This window comes from Oscarella lobularis, chromosome 8, assembly GCF_947507565.1.
Source record: "Oscarella lobularis chromosome 8, ooOscLobu1.1, whole genome shotgun sequence".
NCBI lineage: Eukaryota > Metazoa > Porifera > Homoscleromorpha > Homosclerophorida > Oscarellidae > Oscarella > Oscarella lobularis.
The window spans coordinates 1,902,889-1,921,332 of record NC_089182.1 but is presented as its reverse complement, the minus strand read 5'-3'; the positions used below and the strand labels follow the sequence as shown (position 1 = coordinate 1,921,332).

Here is an 18,444-nt window from a genome sequence, read left to right as displayed (position 1 = left end):
TAAGGCCGATGGAGCACAACAGAAAGCGTCCGATCTCGTCCAAAGGGCAGGAAAAGGCCGAGAAGTTAGAATTCTCTCTGAACGAGATCTATGACAGAGAAAGTTTTTGTTCCGGTATAAAGGAGGCGTTCACGTACGATCTCACCCTCCTGACGCGATATTGCGCTCAGCATCATCTTTTCTAGGAAAGAAAAGGCCTTTAGTCACAGTAAATCCTATCTAGGAGCCGCGCATAAGGATTTTCAGGCGTTTTCTTCTTCCTCGAGACTCGTTGGCCACGCTCTATAGCTATCCGTTTCCGTGCGCCGTTCTCTCGAATTTCGTCGCCGAAACAGAACTGCTTTCACAACTGCAGCAGGAGGCATCAGAGCAGGAATTTCACGCAAAATCAAACGACCTATACCAGTTCAAACAGGTGACCACAGACAGTACAAGGGGGGAAGTTGGATCCTTCGAGAAGAGAATTCGCTCTTAGACAGATGATCTGGGTATTTGCAATGGATCTGGTCTGGCTGCATTCAGGTGGGAAGTGTCTCCTACACATGTTATAGAGGCATGACAATATGAGACTTTCTCCCAAGGACTTTTCTCACCTCAAAGTGTCGTTCTTGGTTGACGAACATTACTGGCATTCGTTTGAGTGATCAAGTAGATTCAACATTTTCCGAGTACAAATATACAGGTAAAAGCCACGCAGTGCTATTAGAAAAAAAGGAATCAGTTGCCTTATTACAGACACGCTGCTCTGCCATGACGACGAACTCGAGGGACGACGCATAGCCTTCATATTTTATCTTGTTCCAGAATGGAAGGATACTGACGGAGGTACAAGTCGCACAGAACGGGGTTTGAAGGTGACTAACGAACGATCTTGTATCAGGTCTTCTGGAACTCTTTGACACATCCGGTATTTATGACCTATTCTTTTGAGGTAGTTCTGATAAGAAATAAGAAATTGCGCGCTTTCAGCTGACGGTCATCCGAATCGAATCGTTCGAACGCTCACTCCTCGCTGGAATACCTTCGTCTTTTTTGAAGTGTCTCCAGTCTCCTTTCACCAAGTGAGCATACATACAGTAACAGCTATTGGCAAAGCTGAATGACAGCGTCTCGTTCAGGTGTCGGAGATTCTCTCCACGACGAAAACTCGCCTGTCAATAAACGGATGGTTCCACGGTGCGCCACCGAAGAGACTCCCACTCTCGCAGCCGCTCGCTCCGAGTCCGGCTCCACCGCTCAAAACGACGGTGCGCTCGCCTCTCCCTCTACCCCCAAGCGTCACATCTTTTCGTCCAGTAGATTGACCTGCTGTTTGAGTGGGTCAATCCCAAGTATTTTGATCCGGACATCCAGGAACCGATTAGGGATCGTTTTGAAGAGGAATCGAGTATAGAACTTCGGGAGTTTTTGCAGGTACGATCTCCGACGTCACTTGGGTTGCTAAAATCGAGAGTGTCTCCTATTATAGGAAGACAAATATGAGAGGCTTATGTCCGCGCTATCGACTGCGGAAAACAGCTGCTGGGAAGAGAAAGGTCCTCCTAACTTGAGGTAATGGTATTCGCTTCTCTTTTTGTTTCTGATTTGGCGATGTCGATTGTTTTGAAGGCGTCTTTTCGAGTTAAGTCGGCACTCGTCGAATCCGTTGCTTCGCGACGTCGAAACCTTATTTAAATCGGACGTTTTCTTTTATTTGTTGACTCAGCTGACGAGTTTGGATCTGTCCGACGGCAGTTGCGTGGCCGAGAAAGCGTCCGAAGAGTCGACCGTCGTCAGTCAAAGCAGTTCGTCGGAATCGAATCCTCGTTGTCATGGAACGTGGAGACGGTGGAATCACGGCTGCTATACGTTAATACGAGACTCGGAAGCGTCGAAAGCGGATTTCTGCTTGGAAGCGTCGCTCTATTTCGTTAGAAACGGTAAAAAAAGACTATTTTGAGTAGGGAGTTTAAAAATTATGTATGTATGTATGTATGTGTGAGTTCCCAACGCTATAACAGCGTCTCCCGTAGAATGGAAAACCGACTACGGAGGATTCAGCAGTTACATAGCGAAAGGGGAAGACGAAGAGGTTTGCCGAAATCTTATCGTTTTACGCTGACTTTCTCTTTCTCTCTAGCTACTTACCGTGTTACCGATGGCCAATTCCTTGGCTCTGGTCTACCGAGACAAGGAAACGCTCAAGTTCATCAAGTACATCAAAGCGTTGGCCGGTGCCAACGGTTGCGAGGCGTTTCACGATTTATTCATCACGTACTACGAATAGAATCGCGTCTGTTCTGTCTTTCTCGAGTCGAGACTCTCGCTATCGCCGAGCGTTCAGCTCGAGCCCAATTCGATTGGCTGCGACGACGAATGCGTCGACGCACGCTCGCACGTCGGCCGGCGAATGGCACGCCGATATGACGACTCGAATGCGAGCTTGGCCTTTCGGTACGACCGGAAACGACATCGCCGAGACGAGAACGTTCTCGTCTACGAAACAAAAAAAATTCAGGTGAGACACTTTATTTAGAGGATACATACCTAGCATTGCCCTCTCGAGCCTTTCCGCTGTATCCCTTTCCTTGGTTAGAACGGCGATCAGAGGGTGATCACTAGGCTGCGCGTATAGACCTCTTGGATATTTCCTTCGCGAAAATATTCAATGGGTTCCTTACGATCAGTTCGAAGCCGGCCTCTAGCATTCCCTTGCGAAAGGCTCGCGCATTTTCGTGCAGCGTTTTTAAGAGAGGGCAGCCTTTTAGCAACATATCAAAAGCCTATAGTTGTATAGTAGGAAGTCAAAGCGCTTGACATGTTTCTATCATGCATTCACGCTATATACCTTGCTGGCAGCGGCCACAACAGAGCTCGAAAGAGTGCTCGAAAATATGTAGGGTCTTGATTTCTGTCGTAGCAGATCAATCAACTCTTTGCAGCCCGTCGTGTATCCGCCTTTGAGAAAAACGTATTTTAGTCGTTTAGCCATACAGTGCGTGCTCCCCCACCTGATGCTCCTCCCAAAGCTTTGCCCAAGCTAGAATTGATTATATCGACGCGACAGATAGTATCGCAGTACTCTTCTGATCCGCTAGAAGCGCAGACTCTACTGCCGAGTCCATTGTGTATAGACCGTTTTCTTACCGTCCCGTTTTCCCAATAATTCCTGTAGCGTGGCACTCGTCAATGAACACCAGTGCCTCGTATTTTTCCGCCAAATTACAGATTTCTCTATCGAACCCCGAAATTGCTTTGCGAGCCCTTTTCTCGCGCTGATCGTACCGCAAAGGCGCCACTTCTCCGTTCATGCTAAAAACGCCGTCGGTGGCAATAAGCTTCAGATTGGCGTCCTTGCAGCTGGCCAATTTATCTTCCAAGTCTAGACCGAGCGCGAAGTAGCGACAGTTTAAATCGTTTATTGATTACCCTGCAAATCCAAGTGATTGTAGATCAGTCTCTTGGCTCGGCACAGTCGAATTCCGTCGATGATCGACGCGTGATTTAAACTGTCGCTGAGAACGACGTCGTCCGCCGTTAGGAAGGCGTCAAACAAGCCGACGTTCGCGTCGAAGCAGCTGGCGTACAAAATTGCCGCTTCTTGATTGTGGAAGCGAGCAATTTGGCCTTCCAATTCCCGATGAATGTCCTAAATAAGACGAACAATCGGTCTGCGCGAGAAACATTGGGATATTATTAAACTATAACGAATGTTCCGCATATGAATCTCGCCGAGGCGGCCCCCAAGCCTCGCTCGTCGATAGCCGCCGAACTGGCTTTTAGAAGTTCAGGACTCGTCTGACCGAGAGAGATGTGTATATAGCGCTAATGAAGTTCACCCGAGTTTTTACCGCAAGTCCCAAATAGTTGTTAGAGGAGAAATTGAGTAGAGGTTCTTTTCTTCCTTCGATCAGTACTCTCGCTCCCTGCGAGGATATGAGCGTCTGCTCGTGCATTTGTTTGTAGTCGGTTATCTTTGTATTGCTCAGTTGTTTGTTGACGCGCTCTTTCAAGGCACGGATAGCCCTTGGGAGGGAGGGAGGGAGAGCATGCACCTGCAGTCTTGAAGATAAGAAATTCTTTCAAACCGTCGCTGGCCATTTTGATTGGTCGGATCAGACATAGTGAGGGATGAAAGGCTGCTAGTGGATGCAGTCGGGACGATCCGGTGAGCGGAAATTGCGCTTGCAAGTAAAAGTGAGAAATATCAACGTAGCTTCCGACCGACCTGAGACGCAAGCACCAAGGTAAGAGAAAATGAGTAGGCGCCGCACTCTTCAGAGAACGCGTTTAGAAAACAGACATGAACACACAGTAAATGTATTGATGATATTTTGTATACAATTCTTCGTTTGCTACTAGTGTCTAAAAGAAACGAAGCGAAATTCAAGATCGTAGATTCCCACCGTCTGCTCCCCTCGTTCATCATAATCAGCCCAGTCCTGTTAAAAACGCGGAACGTTAAGACTTCTGACGTTATGGGCTGACCTTCTGAGACAAGTCAATATCAGAGAAAACCGTTCCACTATCGACTGCTTCAGCAGCAAAGCCAGTCTACCAGACAAATCACATAGAGAGACGAATGTCTGAGACAATCAACATTACTCTAGGTGAAAAGTCGGTTGGCTCTACACCTCGGCAATCAAACACAACAATCTTCTTGAAATCACCACTACTGTCCGCCTACAGTGAGAACAAGACGATACACGACAGCGCAGCAAAGAGAACACCTCGATTACGTCATAAGGAGAGATAAGGTCTTTGAGAATATCTAAGAGGCATATCTATGTACTTCGAAGATGTTTTCATAGGGAGTCATCTCTGACCAATAGAGTTCTCTCTGGAGCACAGCTTGCATTTTGTCACGAGACTCGCGCTGCCTCGACCGCCCTTTAGAGGACGACTCTCCTAGCAGCGTCACGTTGACACAAAAATTCGCTTCCCCGAATTTTTTAATTTATTTACGGCGAGGCACACGTAGACGAACTCTTTCGTCTCTTCGCCGCAATTGGCGCACTTGAGCTAGAGAGATATCGCGCTCCTTCGCTCGACAAGCCATCGCGTCGTTCGCACCTTCAAATACCAGCGAAAATCGTCGTCGGGAAAATGCAAATTCGTCACATTTTCGAGATTGACTTTGATTTGGAGTGCGATTCGCTAACGAGGCCTATCGTACGCTTGCGGCGCAAGATAGCGAAGTTCTCACCGGCATTGTTCCCAACCGGAGTCGTCCAGTCGAAAGAGCATGCGCGTGGACGTTCAATAAAGCCTTCGACGACTGGATCTCGTTTTCTCTCTTTTCCTTCCTCTCTCGAGCTCACTCTACTCTTTCTTTGTCTCATTTACCCACGTTCTCTCTCGTTCGCACGCGCCGTTGACGTAACGATAGCTTGGGCGGCGATTTTTCTACTCGTCTCGTCACAGAACGCGCTCTATCTTCGCGAAATCGTCGAAAGGCGACTCCGCGTTTTGCGTGCGACGTCATGTCCATTGGTACAAAGGTGAGGCGCGATTCAATGGGCCGCTAACGCATAACTGGATTCGCCTTTATCGGCGAACTTTCCAGAGAGGGAGACGAGGGGGCGGGACACGGGGGTGGAGACTGACGTTTTTTCTCTCTTTCGTTTCTAGCGCGTTTCCGATACAACGACTCTAGGTAAGCGCACGATAACTTCTATTTGAAGTCCTAAAAAAATCGGATCGCGGTCTATTGTTACGGCACTTCGAAATATTCGAATTTGTTTTTTTCTATAGTGTCATCTGTAAAACAGGAGTCGTCGTCGCCGTCGTCAGAGCAAGGTCGATTTTAATTAATTAATTAATTAATTAATTAAGTCAACTGTTTTTCAATTTTTTGACAGCAAATTCGACTGACGCAAAAAAGGCGAAATTGAATGGCTCGCCGACGTCCATTCGACCGTCTCGCGTCATTCACTTGCGCAACATTCCGGGCGACACGACCGAAGCGGAAATTCTCTATCTCGGCTTGCTATTCAGCTGCCCGACGAACGTCCTCGTGATGCGCGGCACGAAAAAACACCAAGCCTTTCTCGAGATGCCGGACGAGGCTTCGTCGATTAAGCTACTTAGCTATTATTCGCAGTACCCTGCCGTGATTCGGTAGGTGCATCTACAGTACCTGTAAGAGGGGGAAGGGCTTTTAATAGTGGCGTCTTTTGATATAGAGGGCGCGAAGTCTTCATGCAGTTTTCTACGTATCAGAAATTGAATGTCGACGAGAAACAGGCGGCGAATGTAAGTAGTTCGTGATCCAGAGATTGCCGACACTTTATTGACAGTGAATGTCTGTAAAAGGTTGCCGCTTTGGTTCAAGTTATGGCATCAAGTGCCGCCGTTTCAGGCGGCTTCCCCGTTGGTCTCGCCGCAGCTGCTGGTCAGATGGAGCACCCCGTCGCCGCTCACCCTCTGGGCGTTCCTTTTGTTGGAAACGGGCTGGCCGCCGCCGCCGCCGCCGCCGCGGGGCTCAATCCCAGTGCGCTCGTGGCCGCGGCTTTTACCGAGGAGCCGTCTGGTAGAACGCGTTTGCCCCGCTTGAATATGAGCGTTTGTATTTATCTATGAGGCCTAGGTTCTACTGATGAGCCGGCTGAAGTAGAAGAAGAGCAAGAAGGAGGAGGAGGCGAAGAAGAGGAAATGGAAGAAAAGGAGAAATCAGAGGGAGACGTTGAAACATCGGCTATGGTGGCGTCAACAGAAGCGAATGCGAGCGTCGGCGATGGGGACAATGGGCCCGGCGCCAGCGAGGAGCCGAGTAAACCAATTCTGTGCGTCATTGTCGAGAATATGATGGTTCCTGTATCTATTGATCTCCTTCATTATGTGGGGGCTAAGTTCTTTTAGAGAAATGGAGCAATGATAATTATTCCTTTCTTTTTTTTCTCTAGCTGTTTTCTGACTTTGGAGAAGTTCTTAGAATCGTTTCGTTTTACAAAAATAGTAAGTGTGCTCAATGCTGACCTTTCTAGAAAGGTAGCACTCTCCTTTACGTGTAGATCAGTACCACGCTCTACTGGAGTATCGTAACGCTTTGATGGCATCAGCGGCGAAAGCGGTAAACGAAATTCGTGGAGAAGAATGATGCCACTTTTTATTGATCATTGCTAGACTCTGAACGGACGGCACATTTACAACGGATGCTGTCAACTCAAAATCAGCTATTCGAAATTTGAAAAACTCGAAGTGAGACACAACAGCGACAAAGCAAAGTACGCTTCAAGAACGGGGGGGGGCTAAACAACTTCTTTTACTATACTTTTCTTGTTGTAACGTAGAGACTTTACAAAGGAGCCCACTTCGTACGATTTTCCCTTGAACGCAGTGCAGTCTCTTCACTTGAGTAAGACTCAAATCTTCGTCGTCGTCGTCGCCTTGTGCACGTTCTGTTTTTTTTTTCCTGCCAGCTGCTCTTCAGCAGGGGAATTCGTTGCCTTTCTCCAGTCTTCTTCCGTCAGGTCCATATGGGCTCGGCGCTGGAGGCGGTGGCAGCGCTGCTGCCGTCATGGGTCCGGCTCCTGTGGCTCCCGTTGCCGCTTCGCATCTTTGTACGTTGAAGAGTTGGTGGAAAGTGCGTGATCTCTAATTGAACGCGTTTCTTGGGGTTTTCTCAGTAGCTCCAAGTGCGATTGGAGCGACTATGCCCTCCGTTGGAATTCAACAACCTGGTTCGGTGGTCATCGTATCGAATCTGAATGAGCACGTAAGTGGAATTAATTAATGAATTTATTTATTTATTTATTTATTGACGTCACGTTTTCTAAAATCGGGTTTTCTTTAGGTGGTTACTCCGTCAGATCTTTTTATTCTATTCGGTGCCCTCTTACTACTACCTTATCCGTCTCTCTGACTCCTAATCTTGTAGGGGTATACGGAATGGTGATGAGAGTCAAGATAATGTTCAATAAGCGAGACACAGCTCTGATACAGTTTGCCGATTCATTGCAGGCTCGATTAGGTCTCGGTCCCGCCGTCTTGTCGACTATGTTCGAAAAACGTCTCGTTTTTAGCCATTCAGCATCTGAACGGCGTTGTCCTCTATGGGAAAGAAATGCGTATCAACATATCGAAACACGCTGTTGTTCAGTTGCCAAGAGAAGGAGTTGATGTAAGTTAGATGACACGGAGTAATCAGCTAGCTAAATTGTGGCTTCTATTCAGCGTGATTCACACTTAACTCAAGACTACAGCCATTCCAAAGCGCACAGATATTCGGTAAGATTTGCTACCCGTACGAATTCGTTTGGTAATCTTCTTTTCTTTCAGCGGACTGGAGTGGACGTTCGAAAGATCTATCCCCCGGGACAAACTCTTCACCTCTCCAATATACCGTGCGTCCAAAAATATGTTATGTGTCCCATAGCTCAATCGCTCGTTCTTAGAGCTTCAGACAGTGACGAAGCTGTAAGGGACGTGTTTCTCAAACTTGGATTCAGCGTGGAAAAGTTTCAAAGGTTCAAGTGAGTTTTTGTTTTTGCTTGCTTGGTGTATTGATTGCACAGGGTTTTTTTTGTAGGGGCAAAGAGAACGATGAGAACTACAGGTACGTAGACATTGTGACTACTGTGTTCAGTGTGTTGACGCGTCATCTCAGAAAAATGGCCCTGATACAGTTAACATCTACGGAAGACGCTGTCCAAGCCCTTATTGTAAGTCGGGTGCTTGCATACGATGTTGTTACCCGTAGGCCTATTTTTCTACTGCAGAAAGTTCACAATCACCAGCAGAGCGACGGCCATCGAATGCGCGTCTCCTTCGCCAAGAACTCGACCATACACCCGACGACAGTGTGACTCGAGAATTTATAAATAACGAGGGTGGGTCGTATTTTGAGTTTACTTGAAAATTAAATTCCGAAAAGTTCCATTTCGTTCGTCTCTAACGCGCGCGCAGACTGAGTCAAGCAAGATGTCGTCGTCGTCGTCGTCGTCGTCTCCCTTGCGAATTACAGTCCGAACGAACGGCAGCGGCAAAGGCGGACGTCTCCTATCGATTTCGACGACGCTGCCGTTCGACGAAATGCTTCTCGCCGCCGGCGAAACGTCGAAAATCTCCTGCCGACGCCTATTTCTCGGAAACGGCGCCGAGCTGACGAGCGCCGATCAATTGCGCGACGACGACGTCGTCTACTGCTCGGAAGGCGAACCGTTTCGTCGACCGACGATACGCTACGACGAATCGCCCGTTCCGACGCCCGCCGCCGCCGAGCGGCACGACTGGGTGACGCTCAACGTCGGCGGGCGCCTCTTCGCGACGACCCGATCGACGCTGACCAAAGACTCGACGTCGATGCTCGCGCGCATGTTCGGCAGCGGCGATAGTGGCGGGGGAATCGTCGACTCGTCCGCGTGGCGAAGCACGACGGACGAATCGGGCGCGTTTCTCATCGATCGCAGCGCGACCTATTTCGAACCGCTTCTCGACTTCCTTCGTCACGGAAAGCTCATACTGAACGAAGGCGTAAAAGCCGCCGGCGTTCTCGAGGAGGCGCGCTTTTTCGGCATTACGAGCGCCATCGAGTTGCTCGAGGGGCTCGTGCGCGACGAGGAGCTCGTCGAACAGGGCGTGATGAGTCGAAGCGAGTTCCTTCGTCATTTATTGGTCGTGCCGCCGGCGTCGTCGCTTCGCTGTCAGGGCATCTGTCTCGAAAAGTCCAATCTTTCCCGACTCGACTTGCGACGGATCAATTTCAAATTTGCGAATTTGCGCGGCTGCGATTTGCGCTTGGCCGACCTGTCCGACTGCCTGTTGCAGCGCGCCGACTTGACGGGGGCGAATTTGGACGGGGCGACGCTGACGGGGGCGAAAATGGCGCGCGTCTGCTTGGAAAGCGCGTCGCTGTGCAATTGCGAGTTCGAAGATTCGACGGGGAGCGTCGCGGCGAATTTGGAGGGGGCCAATTTGAAAGGGGCCGTGTTCGACGGGAGTCGAATGGATCGCGTGAATTTGCGCGTTGCTTGCATGAAAAAGGCGAGTTTGAAGAATTGCAGCCTTCGGAGTGCCATCCTCGCCGGCACCGATTTGGAGGACTGCGATTTATCCGGGTGCGATTTGGGCGAGGCGAATTTGCGCGGTGCCAACGTCGTTGGGGCTATTTTTAACGAGATGGCCAACGCTATACACATGTCGCAGACGCTGCCTTCTCACGTTCGGGGTGTTACGTACAATTGAAAAAATGATATTTTGTGTTAGTCGTCATCAGCATTATATGACGTCTTCATCAGGCTGTCAGGCGTCTGGACGGCCTGAGCGGTCACTGTGAAGTCCTTTGAAGGTCAGATGCTCTTAGGTACTTTTCTTGAGCGCCCATGTTCAAAATTTTAGCGAGTCCTTTTCCGACGTTAGGAAAGGAAGACGCGAGGTAGGAACCGTTTTTACGAACATCCTTGAGCCGAATCTGTCACAAATTTCCCAGGTGGTAAAAGCAATTGATTTGCTTGCATCTACAGCTTCCTCAAGAGGCAACATATTGCCCGTAGAAATATTCCCTCCCAGCCTCTTCCTCCTTTAGAAGGGACATGAGATTTGTTCTCCTGAGGGGACGTTTTCAAAGGTAACTCCCTCCGACGCAATAGCAATATTGAAGCTGCTTTGCTTGCCCAGGCCCATTGTATGGACATACCGACGAGGCAGATGAAGAGCTTTCCGATGTCCTCATTCACCTCCGGGCCCCCGAGGTGACTAAATAAAACTGGCCCAACTCTTGAGCCAAAAGAGGTTAAACGTGGTTCAAACGCAGGGGATTCCAACCCCTACTCTAGTGGCATGAGTGATAACCTGCCTCCCCACTTGGGCAAGACGCGGTGGGTTACAATAGCGGTCCACCTGTGCCTTGGTATATAAAGGTACCCCCGGGACAGAGGGTCACTGTCCCCCCGACGGGGGCTTGGGTGAAAGCCCCCTCCTGCAAAGACGCCGGAAGGACGTTCATTTTGCTTTGGAGTTACTTCCGGGTTACTTCCGGGTTTATTAAATAAAAAATGACATGGATTCTCTACTGTGCACGCGCGGGCAGTTTTTGGTGACGGGGTCTTGCCCATGACCCCCGGAATAGCGTCATGCTGAGGACCCCCCGGTGGCTGGACGCGCGTGCACGTGTCAGCGTGTGTGCCTAACTACACTAAACGAAAAAAGTGCACATCAATGTCATTGTCTCTTTATCCTTCGAGCATCCGGACGGGTGTTAATTCGCCTTCTCCGAAGGACCTCTGGAAACTGAACGACTGCGCTAGTGGCAGGAGTGGCATACCTAATAAAAGGAAAGGCGCAACCGCGGATTTCCAACACTGTGATCATACACGTGAATAGGCACTGTGCGTTGCATAGCCAATCATCGCAGCGAGATGCGAGAGGTTCCACAAAACGTAGGCCAGATTCCACGTGCTTCGCTATACGGGCGTCCGCTTGTCGTCGAATCCGGGGAGGGAGAAACATGGCCGACGAGGCAGAAATCTACAAGTTCTGGCGAATCCGAAAGACGGTCATGCAAGTACGCAGTATTGTTTTGGCGTGTGCACGCGCCTCGATCTAACCTCACCTCGCAGATGTGCCACGATCGCGGTTATCTTGTCGTGCAGCACGAACTCAACCAGACCGTCGAACAATTCAAGGCCCAATATCCCGCGTACGTTCAGAAAAATCCGGCCAGTGCTTGTACGCTGTAGTTGTACACACGGTTGGGCCGCGCGAGCGCAGAGAAAGATCTTTTACACCTACGGGAATGTGCATCTTTACTTACCCCTTATATTCTTTCAATAGACCAACCAGACCGGATCTGTCAATTCTTGTAGCCCACCTTGACGACCCAACAGGTTAATTAATTAAATGAACGCAAGAAAAAAAGAAATCGCAAATGAAACGCTTATCTTCCAGAACAGATGTTCGTTTTTTTCCCTGAAGAACCCAAGGTCGGCATCAAAACAATAAAAACGTGAGAAAACCAATGCGAAGACAACGCGCTCATCTTACCGTCGAGTATTGATTCAGATACGTGCAACGCATGCAAGACGAGAGCATATCTCGAGCGATCATTGTCGTTCAAGTGGGAATGAGTCCCTCGGCCAAGCAGGCTCTCACTGACATGGCACCCAAATACACGCTCGAGTACTTTGAGGAGACAGAGCTCCTTGTCAACATAACAGATCACGAGGTGGGAGACTAAATACGGCGTATATGTCTGTGTTTACCTCGTTCGTTTGTTGTTTTTTTTTTGTATCAGCTTGTTCCTCAACATGTTGTCATGACGAATGACGAAAAGAAAGATCTCCTCGAAAAATAGTGAGTGCAAAGACAAGCCAATAAGACAGCTTACTTCTATTTCTCTCTCTTTCACCACAGTAAACTGAAGGATCATCAACTGCCAAGAATGCAGCAGAGCGATCCAGTGGCAAGGTATTTTGGATTGAAACGAGGCCAGGTTAGACAAGCCAATGTGTCCCTTCGGAATCACAGTTTTTCCTACACAGGTAGTCAAAATCATTCGATCAAGTGAAACGGCTGGACGCTACGTGACGTATCGACTCGTCGTCTGAAGTCAAGAGCCAATTCATAGTTTCTAGACAAAAAAACACTGACCGGTAGAATATAGCCTAAAAAAAAGGCAAAACCAAACTTTTCGTTAATAAACCAATCAAGAAAGAAAACGTATCATCCACACCCAGTGACTATTACAATAGATAGCGCAACAGGCACATTTCTTCTAAACCACTTGGGGAGGCAGGGTCAACTTTGGACGGCGATTGCTTGACAGGTAAGCGGCAATTCGAGGACGCTTTGCGAACCCGCTATAAAACGTACGCAATTTGGGAAAGGCGGCCAAGACGTCGTATTTGTCTGCGCCCTCCACTTGCGTTCCCACGTCGACGTGAGCGTCAATTGTGTCGAATACAAGAAAGTCGACCCAGGTTATGTGGCCCTTGGCACCGAAGTAGCCATGGTGATCGGGAGTGCTACCTGCTTGGTGGAGTTTTTCGAAGTAGCCAAACCACGTTTGGGCTTTGCCGGACAGGTAGGCGATTCTTGCTTCATTGGTGAACTTCTCGAAATAGACAACGCGGTACATTTGCATTCTAAAGTCCTCTGAAAAAAAAGAACATTCAGTATACTATGCAGTACATCAAAATAAAGGAGGATTTCTTTGTGAAGGGGAGGTACTCACGTAATAATATATCAGACAAACTGTGAAAACGTAAATCATCACTAGATCCCACGAAAGCCCAGAAACCCCAAGAGCTGATACTCACCAGTCCCAAGAGCAATAGCGTCGCAGTGAGAAAGGTCACTGCAATCACAGTCCATATTCGAAGCGCGGCCAAGACGCTTCATAATAGCTGCAGTAAATAGAATTTCAGTAGACAAAAGTTTGAAGGTGTAAGATCTCGCCTTGAGTCTGAGCAAGAGGCTGTTCTGAATTGGTAAACAGAACAGGAACTAGAAACGAAAGAAAGAGATAATTAGCGTATGTTCTGCGAATGAATTATTGAACTAATAATTCAATTAATAATTAAACATGAGCAAACCTTGACCAAATGTATAAGCGCCTGATGCGAGCCCGGTTTCCTTCGCAGCGGGCCACGTGTCTTTCGTGAACGCTGTCTCAACGTAGGAAATGCCCGCTTCGTTGAGAAGGAGGCGTATGACTTCGCCTCGACCTCGTTCAGCGAAATAGTGAAGGGTGACGTTTCCGATCGCGCCCGTTGGAGTGCAGCCGCGTTGACCGAGTACCGTTTGACGGAGGCAAAGAAAGGCCGACCACGGGCCGCCTGTCGTAAATAACGAGGCGAACAGAACGAGGGATAAGCCGAAGAGAAACTGAGCAAGATTCATGACGTGTCCCCGTCCCAAAAGGCTGTTCTCACGCATGCGTTCCAGCAAGAAAACATCTTGCTTAATTACTGGTTACTGTCAGGACAAATCTAATAAGAATTCGCGTCAATTTGGAAAGATGCGGTAAGTGTTTTCAGTCATAGTATCATTTTCTTTTCACTGACATGATATTGCAGGTGAAATGAAGGACGAAGAAAGAACATCAGAAAGAAAGATTTTTTTGCATGAAGATTTTTTGCATGATTATTGCATGCTTTTTCTCTTGATCTCCGGTTTATGGAAACAGGAGTGATATATTAGCCTAGGGACCGTCCATGAGCGCGCGCGTCTTCGTTTACCGCTGTAGTGCGCGAGTCCCACGCGTCGTCGAAAACTACGAGCGCGCGCGTGCCCTTAGCCGCCGCCGCGCGAGTCCCACGCCGTTGCATGCGCTCCACTCGCATGTCGTTCGTGAAAGTAGGCGAATTTATAGCCAAATTTTTATTTACGATATTCCGGATAAATACAAAATCTCTTCGTCCCAATTTTTCCGTCGTCGTCGTCGTCGTCCTGCGCTGCCGCTTGACCTCCTGGCCAAGAGGTGGGACTGAGACTGCAGTCCCCACAGCGGACTTTACCCAAATCCACAGGGGGTCGGCGGATTAACCTCCGGCCGCCAGGGAGGGTGGCGCATATTTACCTCTAGCCCACATGGAGAGAGACTTTAACCCAAGTCCCCAGGGTGATGCCTTCGTCTACATCTTCTTCTTTCTTCATCTGTTTCGTCGGATTCGTCAACGCGTCAGGACGAGAAGCGAACTGAAACCAAAGTAAAATCAGATTCTAATCAAATGCTACGATCTTTACCTGTAGAAACACTGTGGAGGAGGGAACGGATACACATGCTCATATCAACCAACTACGAAATATTAGCCAAAATTGAAGGCGTGAGGTCAATTTGGTACCGCAGAGTCAAACAGGCAACCGATCCCCACCGTTTCATAAGAAAATATCGAGAATCGGAGAGGTGACCAAAAACCGTGTGCTATATATAGTTCAGGGATGCTAAAAATCTTGACCTCGCGGATTTCCAACGAAATGCGCTAGATCTACTCTAATATGCTAATAAAACAACCTCGCGCGGCCAATAGTCGCACGATTTCTTCGAATTTGAGCGTGAATTAATGATTGCAAAGCGTTTCGTAGTCGCAGATCACTGCAAAAAAGAAGCGAAAGTGATCGGCGACGTCCGCGGGTGGACGGATCGCCTTTTTCATCGCGAAAACGAGTACCCGATCGTCCATACGCCGTAATTGGAATCGTTCTTGGCTCTCGCGTCGTCGTCGTCGCCGAAATCGGCCATTTTCTTCGTCAGCTTACGCCACGTTCTGCTTCGATCACGTGTTCGTTTCCCCGATGTCCGGGCCGTTCGACAAGCCCGCGAATAAGCCAATCGAGGATAATAAACAGCGAAACGTAAGACGAAACTGAGAAAAAGAAGAAACGCGACCACGAGGCATCGTACGCCATCTTGACCTTGAGGCGAGAAATCTTGCATCATCATTGCCAAGAATAGAATTGCTGACCATGATCATGATGCAATCGTTAGTCAAACGGTATTGAAAAATTCGCACCTATTCGAAGGAACCAACCAGAGCGCTAGTTGAACCCAACGTGACCTCAACGGACCAATGAGCGCGCTGGGCGGAGCTACACGGTTCAAAAGGGAAGTGCACACCGATTCTCCTTCAGTCGCGGCCTAGGGTGGGTGGGGCGTGGAGCAATCTGCGTCTCATCCTTGACGGACTGGCTCGGGAGATTGGCAAAAGGACAGTCTGGATCGTCGGATCAGCGTGGCCCACGGATTAATCCCGTGCCGGAGCCTCTAAGCAGGGCGATGGGGGGCTTCGGCCTCGGTTCACGCACTGAGCAGAATGATCGCCTATATGTCTTATTGTTGCCAAACGAGCACGGCCTGCGTTAGGCAGAGTGGGTACGGCTCGGAGGGGGTGTCGCAAGCGGTCTGGTTGCCGGCACTTATCTCACCAACTGGCACGATTAGATTGCGGATGATCTGGCTCAGGAGAATTCGATCTGGGCATTGCACGTCCTTTCCTGTCAACTCCTACAAACGGTAGTCAGCCGCTCTCCATCTCAGAAGCCCTGGTTCTTAGCTTCGGCTTACCAATGTGGTCAGGTATCGTCGCGCCGGGGGACTCGGTATTAGGGGCCGACTACTCGTCCAGGCGGATACTGGTTGAGGTAGCCTATGAGGCTAAAACTCGCCCGAAACTTTTTGGAACGGGTGGCCATTGCTTTGCGGTGGCTGCCTTGAGCTACGAAGCGTCCGAACCTCCCCGTGGTGTAGCTCGGGTAATGCTAATACGGACGCATTCAGAAAAGGTACGTAGAACGATATTTTGACAGTGACTAATTGGGATTTGATTTTTAGATCGCGAGCGCTGAAGGAAAACGAAGATCGAAGAGAGAACGATCGACGAAGACGAAGACAGCTGAATAAAACAATCGACGAAGACGTAGAGAAGGCCTGCGGAAGAACGAACGACGAAAGGAAGGATCGAAAAATACAGTGGACACGCTAGATTAGGTTTCTGCATGAGTGCATATTCTGTAAAATTACTCTACGAAATAAAATCGAATGTGCGCAACTTCGTGTACGGGGCCCTCGCGCATTCGCCCAGAATTCTCGTTCAGCCTGCGATCTATTGGACGTGGAAGGCAGAGGCAAGCGAAATCGAGGCTCGCCATTTCGTTTTCAGACCTAGAGGCTAGAGCAAGCTTCGGAAAATACGGCAGAACTCTGTAGGAACATCAGCGAGGACGATTTTAGCGAAACAAAGAGGTGTAGATCTAGGGAAAAAGAAAATGGTGGTGAATCTGCCTCGCTACAGAGAGCGGCACGCTGCGAGGCGTCTCTGATGCATTCGACTTTCGCCTGCGCCGAGTTCTGAGCCGCTAGAGGCCCTGGACGCAAAGCGAGAATTTTTTCTTTGTGGCTGACACGACTCCCGTATTAAGGCTCGGTGCAAGTCGTTGCAAGTACTGTAAGCTGTATCAAAATGCTATTCCAAAATTTCTGACGTCATAGACTCGCCGAATTCTCGCAAAAAAATTGTGAACGTTCTCGCTAGTTAGGCTAACGCGTGATCAAATCTCACTCTCTCTCCGTGTATACGTAGCAGTGACCCTGAGAGGAAAAAAAGTTCCTCATCCCGGGGTCTCAAATCAACGGACAACTCGTTCTCGACATCCCTACAAAGTACAAACAAGAAGAAGCTCTCAGCACGAGGGTGTATTAATAAACCAATCAAGAAAGAAAACGTATCATGCACACCCAGTGACCGTTATACAATAGAAAGCGCAACACAACAGCAACAGGCGCATTTTTTCTAAAACGTACCCCTGTTCACTTGGGGGGATAAGGCAGGGTGAACTTTGGACGGCGATCGCTTGACAGGTAAGCGGCAATTTGAGGACGCTGTGCGAACCCGCTGTAAAACGTACGCAATTTGGGAAAGGGGGCCAAGACGTCGTATTTGTCCGCGCCCTCCACTTGCGTTCCCAAGGCGACGTGAGCGTCAATTGTGTCAAATACAAAAAAGTCAACCCAGGTCACGTGGCCCTTGGTGCCAAAGTAGCCGTGGTGATTGGGAGTGCTACCTGCTTGGTGGAGTTTTTCAAAGTAGCCAAACCACGTTTGGGCTTTTCCGGACAAGTAGGCGATTCTTGCTTCATTGGTGAACTTCTCATCATAGACAACACGACCCATTTGCGATTTCAAGTCCTCTGAAAAAAAGAATAATTCAGTGTATTATAGATTGAAATAAAGGAGGATTTCTTTGTGAAGGGGGGTGCTCAGTTTACATCTGCATTCACGTAATAATATATCAGACAAACTGTGAAAACGTAAATCATCACTAAATGCCCGAAAGCCCAGAGACCCCAAGAACTGATGAACGAACTACACTCACCAGTTCCAAGAGCAACAGCGTCGCAGTGAGAAAGGTCACTGCAATCACAGTCCATATTCGAAGCGCGGGCAAGACGCCTCATAATAGCTGCAGTCAATAGAATCAATAGACAAAATTCGAAGATGTAAAGGTAAGGTCTTGCCTTGAGACTGAGCAAGAGGCTGTTCTGAATTGGTAAACAGAACAGGAACTAGAAACGGATAATTAGCGTATGTACTGCGAATGAATTATTGAACTAATATAATTAAACATGAGCACACCTTGACCAAATGCATAAGCGCCTGATGCGAGCCCGGTTTCCTTCGCAGCGGGCCACGTGTCTTTCGTGAACGCTGTCTCAACGTAGGAAATGCCCGCGTCGTTGAGAAGGAGGCGTATGGCTTCGCCTCGACCTCGTCCAGCGAAATAGTGAAGGGTGACGTTTCCGATCGCGCCCGTTGGAGTGCAGCCGCGTTGACCGAGCACCGTTTGACGGAGGCAAAGAAAGGCCGACCACGGGCCGCCTGTCGTAAATAACGAGGCGAACAGAACGAGGGATAAGCCCAAGAGAAACTGAACAAGATTCATGACGTGTTCCAAGCGTCGTCTTCACGCATGCGCGTTCCAGCGCGGAAAAGATCCTTAGCTATTCCAAAATTTCTGACGTCATAGACTC

At 48.9% G+C, this 18,444-nt stretch overlaps 8 protein-coding genes across 11 annotated transcripts; 4 read left to right on the top strand and 4 right to left on the bottom strand.

Moving 5' to 3' along the window:
• The first annotated feature begins 8 nt into the window (after positions 1-8).
• LOC136190541 (prolyl 3-hydroxylase OGFOD1-like) lies at positions 9-2,292 on the top strand. The gene is made up of 14 exons (XM_065978737.1): positions 9-133; positions 186-208; positions 267-415; positions 476-522; positions 582-682; positions 736-825; positions 881-907; positions 970-1,061; positions 1,119-1,247; positions 1,300-1,413; positions 1,469-1,551; positions 1,609-1,919; positions 2,013-2,071; positions 2,120-2,292. The coding sequence occupies exons 1-14, from the start codon at positions 9-11 to the stop codon at positions 2,264-2,266; spliced, it is 1,497 nt and encodes a 498-aa protein (XP_065834809.1). The 3' UTR covers positions 2,267-2,292.
• On the bottom strand, positions 2,186-4,178 carry LOC136190538 (2-amino-3-ketobutyrate coenzyme A ligase, mitochondrial-like). 2 transcript variants are annotated; one of them, XM_065978734.1, is made up of 11 exons: positions 4,068-4,178; positions 3,831-4,005; positions 3,688-3,777; positions 3,409-3,628; positions 3,265-3,361; positions 3,127-3,213; positions 2,991-3,073; positions 2,828-2,937; positions 2,661-2,762; positions 2,527-2,602; positions 2,186-2,475 (listed from the first exon to the last, which is right to left on the bottom strand). In XM_065978734.1, the coding sequence occupies exons 1-11, from the start codon at positions 4,100-4,102 to the stop codon at positions 2,306-2,308; spliced, it is 1,245 nt and encodes a 414-aa protein (XP_065834806.1). In that variant the 5' UTR covers positions 4,103-4,178; the 3' UTR covers positions 2,186-2,305. The 2 variants fall into 2 exon arrangements, with proteins under 2 accessions (XP_065834806.1, XP_065834805.1); XM_065978733.1 differs by having other exon boundaries at positions 3,127-3,361.
• A 105-nt stretch (positions 4,179-4,283) lies between these two features.
• LOC136190544 (CXXC motif containing zinc binding protein-like) lies at positions 4,284-5,237 on the bottom strand. Its single transcript, XM_065978741.1, has 8 exons — positions 5,186-5,237; positions 5,053-5,136; positions 4,945-5,001; positions 4,806-4,887; positions 4,719-4,750; positions 4,585-4,662; positions 4,468-4,533; positions 4,284-4,421 (listed from the first exon to the last, which is right to left on the bottom strand). Exons 1-8 carry the CDS (start codon positions 5,189-5,191, stop codon positions 4,338-4,340), a joined length of 489 nt encoding a protein of 162 aa, XP_065834813.1. The 5' UTR covers positions 5,192-5,237; the 3' UTR covers positions 4,284-4,337.
• Positions 5,214-8,859, top strand: LOC136190537 (polypyrimidine tract-binding protein 3-like). 2 transcript variants are annotated; one of them, XM_065978732.1, is made up of 22 exons: positions 5,214-5,480; positions 5,611-5,635; positions 5,734-5,778; positions 5,841-6,099; positions 6,165-6,234; positions 6,295-6,511; positions 6,569-6,819; positions 6,885-6,936; positions 6,993-7,051; positions 7,105-7,205; positions 7,272-7,336; positions 7,401-7,541; positions 7,611-7,696; positions 7,775-7,808; positions 7,859-7,951; positions 8,004-8,101; positions 8,155-8,208; positions 8,260-8,324; positions 8,376-8,453; positions 8,510-8,536; positions 8,588-8,642; positions 8,700-8,859. In XM_065978732.1, exons 1-22 carry the CDS (start codon positions 5,463-5,465, stop codon positions 8,784-8,786), a joined length of 1,980 nt encoding a protein of 659 aa, XP_065834804.1. In that variant the 5' UTR covers positions 5,214-5,462; the 3' UTR covers positions 8,787-8,859. The 2 variants fall into 2 exon arrangements, with proteins under 2 accessions (XP_065834804.1, XP_065834803.1); XM_065978731.1 differs by having other exon boundaries at positions 7,608-7,696.
• Positions 8,860-8,892: 33 nt separating this feature from the next.
• Positions 8,893-10,977, top strand: LOC136190540 (BTB/POZ domain-containing protein KCTD9-like). Of its 2 annotated transcripts, none has more exons than XM_065978735.1 (2): positions 8,893-10,546; positions 10,597-10,977. In XM_065978735.1, the coding sequence occupies exon 1, from the start codon at positions 8,902-8,904 to the stop codon at positions 10,162-10,164; it is 1,263 nt and encodes a 420-aa protein (XP_065834807.1). In that variant the 5' UTR covers positions 8,893-8,901; the 3' UTR covers positions 10,165-10,546; positions 10,597-10,977. The 2 variants fall into 2 exon arrangements, with proteins under 2 accessions (XP_065834807.1, XP_065834808.1); XM_065978736.1 differs by lacking the exon at positions 10,597-10,977 and having other exon boundaries at positions 8,893-10,267; positions 10,318-10,334.
• Positions 10,978-11,401: 424 nt separating this feature from the next.
• On the top strand, positions 11,402-12,635 carry LOC136190543 (DNA-directed RNA polymerases I, II, and III subunit RPABC1-like). The gene is made up of 8 exons (XM_065978740.1): positions 11,402-11,482; positions 11,538-11,617; positions 11,752-11,804; positions 11,866-11,923; positions 11,980-12,142; positions 12,212-12,270; positions 12,331-12,409; positions 12,459-12,635. The coding sequence occupies exons 1-8, from the start codon at positions 11,426-11,428 to the stop codon at positions 12,522-12,524; spliced, it is 615 nt and encodes a 204-aa protein (XP_065834812.1). The 5' UTR covers positions 11,402-11,425; the 3' UTR covers positions 12,525-12,635.
• LOC136190542 (glutathione S-transferase P 2-like) lies at positions 12,361-13,840 on the bottom strand. Its single transcript, XM_065978739.1, has 4 exons — positions 13,512-13,840; positions 13,375-13,422; positions 13,236-13,322; positions 12,361-13,071 (listed from the first exon to the last, which is right to left on the bottom strand). Exons 1-4 carry the CDS (start codon positions 13,816-13,818, stop codon positions 12,692-12,694), a joined length of 822 nt encoding a protein of 273 aa, XP_065834811.1. The 5' UTR covers positions 13,819-13,840; the 3' UTR covers positions 12,361-12,691.
• Positions 13,841-17,095: 3,255 nt separating this feature from the next.
• On the bottom strand, positions 17,096-18,376 carry LOC136190182 (glutathione S-transferase P 1-like). Its single transcript, XM_065978278.1, has 4 exons — positions 18,050-18,376; positions 17,932-17,979; positions 17,790-17,876; positions 17,096-17,604 (listed from the first exon to the last, which is right to left on the bottom strand). Exons 1-4 carry the CDS (start codon positions 18,354-18,356, stop codon positions 17,225-17,227), a joined length of 822 nt encoding a protein of 273 aa, XP_065834350.1. The 5' UTR covers positions 18,357-18,376; the 3' UTR covers positions 17,096-17,224.
• Positions 18,377-18,444: the final 68 nt, after the last annotated feature.

Bases quoted from the DNA above. Each gene is read 5' to 3' on its own strand.
- LOC136190541 (XM_065978737.1), top strand. From the start codon at position 9: ATGGAGCACAACAGAAAGCGTCCGATCTCGTCCAAAGGGCAGGAAAAG. The intron at 1,062-1,118 runs GTGAGCATACAT...CGTCTCGTTCAG, and splicing joins CTCCAGTCTCCTTTCACCAA to GTGTCGGAGATTCTCTCCAC. The intron at 2,072-2,119 runs GTTTGCCGAAAT...CTTTCTCTCTAG, and splicing joins CGAAAGGGGAAGACGAAGAG to CTACTTACCGTGTTACCGAT.
- LOC136190538 (XM_065978733.1), bottom strand. From the start codon at position 4,102: ATGTCTGATCCGACCAATCAAAATGGCCAGCGACG. The intron at 3,362-3,408 runs GTAATCAATAAA...CGCTCGGTCTAG, and splicing joins CAATCACTTGGATTTGCAGG to ACTTGGAAGATAAATTGGCC. The intron at 2,938-2,990 runs GTGGGGGAGCAC...TTTTTCTCAAAG, and splicing joins AGCTTTGGGAGGAGCATCAG to GCGGATACACGACGGGCTGC.
- LOC136190544 (XM_065978741.1), bottom strand. The intron at 4,663-4,718 runs GTAATCGAGGTG...TTCTCACTGTAG, and splicing joins ACCTTATCTCTCCTTATGAC to GCGGACAGTAGTGGTGATTT. The intron at 4,422-4,467 runs GTCAGCCCATAA...CGTTTTTAACAG, and splicing joins ATATTGACTTGTCTCAGAAG to GACTGGGCTGATTATGATGA.
- LOC136190537 (XM_065978731.1), top strand. The intron at 6,512-6,568 runs GTAGAACGCGTT...TATGAGGCCTAG, and splicing joins TTTTACCGAGGAGCCGTCTG to GTTCTACTGATGAGCCGGCT. The intron at 8,454-8,509 runs GTGAGTTTTTGT...TTTTTTTTGTAG, and splicing joins GAAAAGTTTCAAAGGTTCAA to GGGCAAAGAGAACGATGAGA.
- LOC136190540 (XM_065978735.1), top strand. From the start codon at position 8,902: ATGTCGTCGTCGTCGTCGTCGTCGTCTCCCTTGCGAATTACAGTCCGA.
- LOC136190543 (XM_065978740.1), top strand. From the start codon at position 11,426: ATGGCCGACGAGGCAGAAATCTACAAGTTCTGGCGAATCCGAAAGACG. The intron at 11,483-11,537 runs GTACGCAGTATT...CTCACCTCGCAG, and splicing joins TCCGAAAGACGGTCATGCAA to ATGTGCCACGATCGCGGTTA. The intron at 11,805-11,865 runs GTTAATTAATTA...CTTATCTTCCAG, and splicing joins CCACCTTGACGACCCAACAG to AACAGATGTTCGTTTTTTTC.
- LOC136190542 (XM_065978739.1), bottom strand. From the start codon at position 13,818: ATGAATCTTGCTCAGTTTCTCTTCGGCTTATCCCTCGTTCTGTTCGCC. The intron at 13,423-13,511 runs GTTTGCTCATGT...TTTCGTTTCTAG, and splicing joins CGCTTATACATTTGGTCAAG to TTCCTGTTCTGTTTACCAAT. The intron at 13,072-13,235 runs GTGAGTATCAGC...CTTTTTTTTCAG, and splicing joins CGCTATTGCTCTTGGGACTG to AGGACTTTAGAATGCAAATG.
- LOC136190182 (XM_065978278.1), bottom strand. From the start codon at position 18,356: ATGAATCTTGTTCAGTTTCTCTTGGGCTTATCCCTCGTTCTGTTCGCC. The intron at 17,877-17,931 runs GCAAGACCTTAC...TATTGACTGCAG, and splicing joins GCCTCTTGCTCAGTCTCAAG to CTATTATGAGGCGTCTTGCC. The intron at 17,605-17,789 runs GTGAGTGTAGTT...TCTTTTTTTCAG, and splicing joins CGCTGTTGCTCTTGGAACTG to AGGACTTGAAATCGCAAATG.